The sequence below is a fragment of the Mangifera indica genome, unplaced genomic scaffold, assembly GCF_011075055.1.
Source record: "Mangifera indica cultivar Alphonso unplaced genomic scaffold, CATAS_Mindica_2.1 Un_0046, whole genome shotgun sequence".
Classification (NCBI taxonomy): domain Eukaryota; kingdom Viridiplantae; phylum Streptophyta; class Magnoliopsida; order Sapindales; family Anacardiaceae; genus Mangifera; species Mangifera indica.
In genome coordinates this window covers 1-9,425 of record NW_025401138.1, presented here as the reverse complement: position 1 = coordinate 9,425, position 9,425 = coordinate 1, and the positions used below count along the sequence as shown (strand labels likewise).

Here is a 9,425-nt window from a genome sequence, read left to right as displayed (position 1 = left end):
TAATAAAATCAAAATTATCTTAATAATTTTTTAATATCTAATATAAGGGTATAAGAGATAAAATATATTAGTTGTCATATCACTATTAATAATATAAGAATATCGTAATATTTTATTATTAAAAAATCCAACAAATAAATATAAATAATAAAAAATAAATTATTAAGATAATCTTTTTATAACACAAATCAAACGACTCATAAAATATATATACTATGTATGATTTGGTATGTCAGTTCGGTCATACATAAAATTATATTAAAAACAAATGTAACATCACATGAATGAGTAATGGAGTTTGATAAATGTTAAAAAAAAAGAGTCAATATTTTTTAAATATTGGAATAGCAAAATATATATAAATTTCTTTTTTTGATTTTCTTTAATTTACAAAATTAGAAAAAAAAAAAGAATTCCAAACATGAAAATAGAAGGAAAAGAAAGGGTAAAAACAAGAAAGAGAGGAAAAAGCAGCATGATTGTAAAAAAGCAAAAATGGCTTTTTCTCATTCAACCAGAACGTGCTTTATTAATTTATTAATTTAATTCATGTTATTATGTCTTCGTCTCTCTCTTACTACTCAAACTCAACTCAAATCTCAACAAACAAAGGTCAAAGCTCCCAACTTCTCTTGCAATGGCGGCCAACAACACTTCCTCCTTGCTCTAGTCTTCTCGAATCTCTCCTATGGCGACTCAGTCCCTCTCTTTGACATTTTGAAACCTTCTCTTCTCGATCTCTCCCCAGTACACGCATCTCATTGCAATACTAATAAATAAACTCTACAAAAGAGACCTCGTTAGCCTCCTCTCTCTCACTCTATTCTCTTGGTTTTCGTGCTCCATTTTAACTTTTGTTAAAGACCCCATTAGGCCATTAGGCCATTTCAACGTTACCTCTCTCATTCCAAGAACCCATCTTGGACAAACAAAACACTAAACAGATAACCAAATATCCCAGCAGCAAGACCTCCTCAAGATCCTTTTTTTTTTTTTTTCATTTTCACTTCGTTTGCAGCTCATTCTTGTTTGGAAGTGAAACATAAATCTGAAATGGGAAGTAAATGGAGAAAAGCTAAGCTAGCTTTGGGGTTGAAGCTTTGTGTGTTTGTACCGAGGACTTTGGATGAATCACCCCCACCTTCTTCTTCAGTTGATGACTTAAGTGAGAGACTATCTAATGCTGCTTTGTTATCTCCTTCTAATTGGGACGCCTGCAGTCGTCTCCCCATGACACCGACGCCATCTTCTCATGGTTTAAGGTTGTCCAGGAGTGGAAGCAAATCCTCCAAGGTTTTTTTTTTTTTTTTCGCTTATTTTTTATTTTCAAGCTATTGCTTGTCAAGTTTGAAATGTTTTTGGAGTCGCGTTTTGTTTGGTTGCTGGGAAAATCGGCCGGTCTTCATGCATGTCTTCGATTTGTGATTTTGTTTGCTTGCTTATAAGACTATGTTAAATAGTATTAAACGAATCATTTTCTACTGATTTTAACTTTCTTTTCATAGTTTTGCAACTGAATTGACGGAAAGAACATTTGAAGCTTAGAATATTGAGCCTAATTACTCAGCTTATCATGTCAGTTTTAACTGAATGGAGAATCTCCAGTTCTTAATTACAAGAATGAAAAATCAGTTATTTAAAAATATAATATTTTTTTTCTATTTCAACTGTTTGTTTTAATGCCTTTCCTGCAGACCAAGACAAATTAAATAGCTGTGCAATTTTTCAGCTTCTTGTCTGTGATACGAAAATTTGTCTCAGTACCTTGTGTAATTTTCTCTTTGTCCTGTTTTTTGTTTGATGCAATTGTTAATTTAAAGTAAAAATGGTTGCATCCATCCTGTGGCCTCCTTTTTCTTTCCCCTTTTGTGGCCTGCATGACTCCACACACACAAAAACAGAATAAATAAAAAGGAATGTCTTATTCAATAATGCATAAGTCGAATCGATTAACCAAGTTCTTTCTGATTTCGCAAAGATATGAAATTATTGAGCAAGTTATTTTGTGTCATGTTGTTTTCACCTCTTTAGGCTTGTGGGGTTATTGCTTTTTACTCCTCTTGGGGGAAAGAAAAGCAAGTATGGTATGGTGGCCTAATCTGTTGACTGTTAAAAGGCAAGCTTTCTGGGTGTGAACTTCATCAAAGAAGTTAAAGAAAAGAAAAGAAAAGAAAAAAGATATTATCCCAACAAAGCTATGATTTTCCTTTCTTTGATAGATTGGTTTCTTCATTTTTCTTCCAAGTTGTTTTGAGAGGTCCTTATTATCATCTGTATCACAGTAGTTACATGATAGCCTTTTGAAATTGACTCTTGATTTATCAAACTTTATTTTCTACTATGTTCTTTATTTGTTGGAGGCCTAACATTGACTACTTTTTGAGCATACTGGCTGTATCTAATCAATTATTCGCTCTCTTCTTTTCTTATTCATTTATTAAATTTTCTAGATATCTGTCTCCCTCCTTGATTGTTACACATTTATTGCTTGGCCTATAGGGCAAGGCCAGACATACCCAATTTTTTTCTGGTAGTTATTGTTTCCTTTTTATAATAAGACATCCTTTTAACATTCTGCCAACTAGAAGAGGTTGTCAACTTATAATAAAAAGGGAGGCAAACAGGGTAACATAAACACGACTTCCTAATTTGTGTAATATATCAGATCCTTGACATATGGCCATAATTGCTACATTGAAGAAAAAATGACCATAAGGAATCCACCAGAGAAATAAGTTTAGCCCTGTGATATATCACTGTATACAATTCCAATCTTAGAAGACTAAGTAGAATGCACAGAGTCAAAATGTTACATGTTATTTTGCTCTGATGGTAAAACTGGAGTTAGTTTTATTGCCCAATCAAGTTAAAGCAGTTCTTTAAGAGCCTTCCCATCACTGAAATTCACATTGGAGTTAGGGGAATTTGGTTCATATTTGAGGATGGAATAGGGTTTCCAACTCTTACCTTACAGTTAAATTGATTTCTTTGTGCCTTTCTGCATTTTATCTAGACTGGATGGCCAGAATGAATGCAGGGACAAATACGTCAGTTTCTAAATTGATCATAGTGCTTAACAAGTTTTAGCACCAGGTGTACGGTTTTTCATATTTTATCATTTGATTTATTAATGAGTAGCATGTGTGTGTTTGTCAGATTAATGCTGGTAACAAACTTAGTCAGATTTCCTTTGATTCTTTTATGAATAATCTCATATGTTTTGTTCTCCTGTTACGCATTTTCAGCAAACCTGCTCAATATGTTTGACAAAGATGAAGCAAGGAGGAGGCCAAGCTATTTTCACTGCAGAGTGCTCACATTCCTTCCATTTCCACTGCATTGCTTCAAATGTAAAACATGGTAACCAAATTTGTCCAGTATGCAGGGCAAAATGGAAAGAGATCCCCATGCAGGGTCCTGGCTTAGATCCTCTCCCTGGGAGGGCAGCAATCAATCCAATAGGCTGGCATCAAAATGATGCTTTGATGACCGTGGTTCGCCGTATACCTCCCCCTCGTCGAGACTTGAGTCGACGGCACATTGTTCCTTTATTTCAGGCTCCTGAGCCAAGAGTATTTGATGACGATGAATCCTTGGGCCATCAACCAGTGTTGCCTGACCAAAGCTCCAGCAGTAACACTGTTGCAGATACCAGTTCTGTTAGAGCTGTAGAAATTAAAACATACCCAGAAGTTTCTGCTGCAGCACGGTCCAATTCTTATGATAATTTCACTGTTTTGATCAATCTCAAAGCCACTGCTAATATTACTACACAAAATCTCAGCATAAATCAGACAAGTTTGCCTCAACTTTCTCAAGCACCACGTGCTCCAGTTGACCTAGTTACTGTACTTGACATCAGTGGAAGCATGGCTGGTACCAAGCTTGCACTGCTAAAACGAGCAATGGGTTTTGTCATACAAAACCTTTGCTCCAATGATAGGCTCTCAGTTATCGCCTTCTCTTCCACAGCCCGCCGCCTCTTTCCCCTACGTCGTATGTCTGACACAGGACGGCAGCAAGCACTTCAGGCTGTTAATGCCTTGATTGCAAATGGTGGAACCAACATTGCTGAAGGTCTTAAAAAAGGTGCTAAAGTTATGGAAGACCGTAAGTATAAGAATCCTGTGGCAAGTATAATATTGTTGTCAGATGGGCAGGATACTTACACAGTTAACTCTTCTGGTGGCAACCAACCTCAACCCAATTATCAGTTGCTCCTTCCATGGTCAATAAATGGAGGTGATAACAGTGGATTCCAGATTCCAGTGCATGCTTTTGGCTTTGGTACAGATCACGATGCTTCATCAATGCATTCAATTTCAGAAACCTCTGGAGGGACCTTTTCTTTCATTGAGACTGAAGCCGTGATCCAGGATGCATTTGCACAATGCATCGGAGGGCTTTTGAGTGTTGTGGTGCAAGAGCTGCAAGTGGGAGTAGAATGCATTCACCCAAGTCTCTGTCTTGGCTCATTAAAAGCAGGAAGTTACCCAAGCCGTGTGACTGTTGATAGACACACTGGATTTATTGACGTTGGAGATTTATATGCTGAAGAAGAGAGGGATTTTCTGGTATCAGTTAATGTTCCAGCAGAGTCATCCAGTAATGAGACTTCATTGCTAAAAGTGAGATGTATTTATAAGGATCCTTTGACGAAAAAAATGGTAACGCGAGAAAGTAATGATGTCAGGATTGAAAGACCTGAAATTGTAGGACAAGAAGAAGTATCAATTGAAGTGGACAGGCAACGTAACCGGCTCCACGCAGCAGAGGCAATGGCATTGGCTAGGAGTACAGCTGAGCAGGGAGATCTTGTTGGTGCAGCTTCCATCCTTGAAAATTGTCGACGGCTACTGTCAGAGACCATGTCAGCTAAATCGAACGATCGACTCTGTCTCTCATTGGATGCTGAGCTCAAAGAAATGCAAGAGAGGATGGCGAGCAGGCATGTGTATGAGTCATCTGGCAGAGCATATATTCTTTCAGGACTGAGCTCACATTCATGGCAGAGAGCGACGGCAAGAGGTGACTCCACCGACGGGTCAAGTCTTGTTCAGTCTTATCAAACCCCATCAATGGCTGAGATGCTCAATCGATCACAAGCTATGTTGCTGGGTAGTCCATCAACTCAAAGGCTAATTCAACCGTTATGGTCATTCGGATCTCAACCAAAACCAAGGTGATATTTGAAGTATACATTTCAAATATTTTCCATCACCTTTTAAACTATATTTTTCACAGTTTTGTTTGGGCAGGGAGATAGATATATTGGAGATATAAGAGGGGTTTTTTGGGCTATGGTTTTTGCTCATCTTTGTATGTGTAAATGAATAAGAACTGGGGAAAGGGCAAGCGAATATATTTGGGAGAAAAGAGAGGAACACTAGGTAGGCTTTACAACATATTTTTGTTTGTTTTGTGTTGCTGGGGTTGTGTACATTAGAGAAATGACTTCTCTTAGAAGAACTGGGCATAAGTTTGTAATTGTGGAAATGTTTTGGGTGAATCCTTCACCTAATATATAATTACTTGTTCTCAATTCTTTATATAAAGTCTTGTTTTTGGAATTCTAGAGGTTTGATCGATGAGTCTTAAATCCAAACCTTTTCACACAGGGATTTCACATGCTTGTTACTCAAATTATCTATGGACTGAACATTATATCACATATCACACTGATGTATAGTGTTCAAAAGTTTGTACTGTAACCGCGTTATAGTGATCTAACAACCAAAAAAGTCACAAATCTACAGATGGGCAGGCCTGAAAAAGATGAAGCTTCTCAACTTTATTCTACAGGGCTTATGTGTAATCAAACTCTGGCGAGTCAACACCTCTGCAACAATTTCCTAGGCCGAGTATACAGCACAAAGCATCAGTCAGTGATCAGTATGACACATGGTATTGCTCTTTTTTATTCTTTTAATCCTTTAGGTTTATGGTACGAAAAAAAGCTCAATTCCAATGAAAGTCTCACCTTTCTCGGAATGGACATTACCTGTTTCCTTTATTTTCAGTTTAACCTCAGGACTTAAACAAAGTCTAAAGCAAACAAAAGAGAGTATCCAAAGATGAGTTAATCTGATATTTTTTTCCAAGGCCAAAAAGCTTATGCCCACCCGAGCTTTGTTGAATCCCTAAGTTGGTATCCAATAATTATTAAAAATTCAAACTCCCGTATGTTAATAATTAAAATTAATAAAATCAGTTAGTTTTAAAAATAAATTTGTTATTTAACTAATAATATATTAAAAATAATAAAACTTCATCCACTTATCTTTTTGATTTATAAAACTAATAATTTTTTTGTAAAATTAAATTTTGACAAATTACATTTTTCCTTTGCTAGATTTCCATTTCTACGGTACTCTCTCCCTTTGACAACCTTCTCCCCTTTCTCTGGCATCTTCGTCATCAATGAAGACAATCAAACAAAATCTTCATCGCACAAATCTTCAATTGGTCAAAATCTTTGTCACACAAATCTTCGATCAAACAAAATCTTCATCGCACAAATCTTCGAACAAAATTTGTGCGCCGCTTAGATTGTTAGTCAATCATCCAAGAGAAAGAACATTGGCAAAGATGGGAGGTTAATTAGTCATTGAAAAGGAAAGAGGAAAAATGCAAATCCTAATAGAGAAAAAAAAAAATTTCAAAACCCAAACCTTAAAAAAATTGTTAGTTTTTAAAATTTAAGAAAAAAATAAAATAAAATATTAAATTATAAATAACAATTATATTCTTTAAACTATCAAGTTTTGTTAAATTTAACATATGATAAATCAGTATTTAAATTTTTGAAACTTTACAAGTACGAGTTGAGAGATGTGATAAACCTTGGATGGGAATAAATCTTTAAGCCTTTTTCTAATGTTGAATGGTGAATGGTGTATCGGGAAAAGAAGAGACAGTCTGTAATTTCCTTTAAACAGTCTTTATCCATAAAAAAGATTAAAGCTCCCCTCACATGTGAGAACTTCACCAAATTTGTATCAGCTTCCTCTACTTCATTCCATCACTGATGGATCCACCACGTCCCCCAGCAGCTTCACCATCACCTCCAGGTCCACCAGGCTTTGGGTATGATGGACCATTGCCATCATGGTATGATTTCTTTCTTTTCTCCACAAGTCTTCAGAGCTGAAAAGGACATGATGGATTATTATCTTTTTTCGGGGTTTCCTAATATGGTTTCTCCTTAATTCCCAGCTTGTGGTTTTTCTGCTTCTGTGGTCTATTTACAGGCTGCTGTCCAGGTCTTTTCCCTCCGGCACCTCCACCTCCACTGTGAAGTCTCCTAGCATATAGCTTGCTTTCTTGTAGGGCATTCAATTTTCTTATCAAATGTACAGAAAATAACAGTGATGAATAAAATTTGTCTCCTTATGCCGCATTCCAGTTTAGTGTATGTTATGAACATCGGAATGCAATGAATTTTATAGCAAAACTACTCAACATGAATCAATCACTACAGCCATCAAGATATTCCAACAAAAATCATATGCATCTAATACATCAGCTGATGCTGGTCAGAGGTGCATTTCAAAAGTTGACTTGAAAAGAGAGGGAAAAGAAAAAGATACCGATATTTTCAAACAAAATTGCATGAGATTGAGGCCCTCACATTTCTATGAAATGCTAAAGAGTCATATCATTATAAAAAATCACTGAATTGAAGGCGCCTCAGGCTAGCCTGACTTTCCTTCATTTGGCTTAGGAATTCTTTTATACTCATAGTTATTTATGTCCACCTTCTCTTGCAAAGCCTATAAAACAGAGAAACGGTTAAATGAAAGAAAGAACAAAAGAAAAGAGGCTATAACATATATATGCCTTTGGTAACATTAATTTTGGATTCGCGATGAGTGACTATACCTTTAATTCCTCTTCCAGTGAGATATTTTTTGGCTTGTATGCATTAACGGGTCCTGTTCTTGACAGTGCTTTTCTAGTCTCAATAATCTCCCACTCATGATCATCTTTCACCTTTGAAATATCCTTGCTGAACTACAAAGCCCAGCACAGTTTAGATGAAGAAGGCAAAGAAAATGATCAAGGATTAATGATAGCGATGACAATATGACATTGGAATGCCAAAATGATGGGAAAGCAATAAGAAACTACTGAAGCAACACCAACTCTGTCTGCCTGCTGAACAAACTACTGAAGCAGGAAGTGAGACTGTTCATAAATTATAAAGCTGAATCCGACTTTTATGTCAACACACATTTATTCATTCAACACGCTGCTAGTAAAACCAGGCATCATAATTCTTATTCCTAGAAGGATGCATCTAACTATCATGAATTTCCCACTACCTCTAATGATTGATGGATTGAGTTAGGCTAGAACTCAAAAAGCCAAATTCACATTAAACCCACAAAAAAAGGCAAACTTTACATCTGCGAAGTCAAAATTTTGGTCGCGAAATTATGTAACCCAAATCAAACAGAACCAGAGACATCCGGTACTGTAAGTTTCAATTCTCACAAACCCATCAACTCAAAGATGTTAAGAAAGTCTCAATGAGAACCCAAATAACTTTCGAAATCATGAACCCTAATCAACCAATCAAACCATCAATAGTGATAGTAAAAGCGGTAAGTGTAAAATCCAAATGGGTATTGCACGAACCTGCCTTGCAAGAGATGACCAAGTCCAACTGCCCCAAACACCGTCAAAGAAATCATGGGCAGTCCGTATCTTACAAAGGGATGCCTTCTACCCCATCTTTTGAACGATGATTGAACCTTTGCAGTTGCCGGGACGTCGTTTTGGGGCTTGGATGAATCGGCCATCGCTGTCTGTGTGTCGACGGTTGTCATTTCAGACGATCCACCGAGGTTTTGTTAGGACTTTGTTAAGGATGTTTCTGCTATGTTTTGTACCAGATTTTCTGCTTGGAGATGGGACTGAGATTCTGAGAGGGTACAGTTTGTGCGGGAATTGCGTTGGGCTGACTGAGGCCCAATAAGTCTTAGTGATATCTTGTCATTTTTAATTAAGAATGATGCCTTTTAACTCAAATGTGTAGTTATTAATTTTTATAATTTAATAAATATTAGATTATTAAGGTATAAATCAAGAGAAAGTTCAAGATTTTATAGAACACAATAAAGAGTATCAGTAATGATACGTAGGTATTTTTTTATATATAATTTAAGTATACAGGTAATATGTCATCATATGTTTGAATGTTATTTTATCTTTAATTCAAAATATCAATCACACAATAATACATTATTTATGTATTTTAAATATGTTTCAGAAACGTCTCCCATAGTTTTATTGTTTCTGAAAACTATAATAAAACCATGCAAACTTTAAAGGTTAATTTAGTCCATGTCACAATAATTGGTGAAGTAACATTATGTTCCCATCTGTCCAAAATAAGTTTACCAATCTGATTACTCATTTTT

The 9,425-nt window shown here is 36.0% G+C and overlaps 2 protein-coding genes across 2 annotated transcripts; one reads left to right on the top strand and one right to left on the bottom strand.

Moving 5' to 3' along the window:
• Nucleotides 1-564: 564 nt before the first annotated feature.
• Nucleotides 565-5,570, top strand: LOC123206719 (E3 ubiquitin-protein ligase WAV3-like). Its single transcript, XM_044623926.1, has 2 exons — nt 565-1,293; nt 3,246-5,570. The coding sequence occupies exons 1-2, from the start codon at nt 1,054-1,056 to the stop codon at nt 5,184-5,186; spliced, it is 2,181 nt and encodes a 726-aa protein (XP_044479861.1). The 5' UTR covers nt 565-1,053; the 3' UTR covers nt 5,187-5,570.
• Nucleotides 5,571-7,419: 1,849 nt separating this feature from the next.
• On the bottom strand, nt 7,420-8,975 carry LOC123206718. The gene is made up of 3 exons (XM_044623925.1): nt 8,641-8,975; nt 7,882-8,008; nt 7,420-7,772 (listed from the first exon to the last, which is right to left on the bottom strand). Exons 1-3 carry the CDS (start codon nt 8,829-8,831, stop codon nt 7,695-7,697), a joined length of 396 nt encoding a protein of 131 aa, XP_044479860.1. The 5' UTR covers nt 8,832-8,975; the 3' UTR covers nt 7,420-7,694.
• Between the last annotated feature and the right edge of the window lie 450 nt (nt 8,976-9,425).

What these genes read in the sequence shown, in the direction of transcription:
- LOC123206718 (XM_044623925.1), bottom strand. Translation starts at nt 8,831, where the DNA reads ATGACAACCGTCGACACACAGACAGCGATGGCCGATTCATCCAAGCCC. An exon ending in GGTCATCTCTTGCAAGGCAG is followed by an intron (nt 8,009 to 8,640) that starts GTTCGTGCAATA and finishes TTTGTAGTTCAG; the next exon opens with CAAGGATATTTCAAAGGTGA. An exon ending in CACTGGAAGAGGAATTAAAG is followed by an intron (nt 7,773 to 7,881) that starts GTATAGTCACTC and finishes TCTGTTTTATAG; the next exon opens with GCTTTGCAAGAGAAGGTGGA.
- LOC123206719 (XM_044623926.1), top strand. Translation starts at nt 1,054, where the DNA reads ATGGGAAGTAAATGGAGAAAAGCTAAGCTAGCTTTGGGGTTGAAGCTT. An exon ending in GTGGAAGCAAATCCTCCAAG is followed by an intron (nt 1,294 to 3,245) that starts GTTTTTTTTTTT and finishes ACGCATTTTCAG; the next exon opens with CAAACCTGCTCAATATGTTT.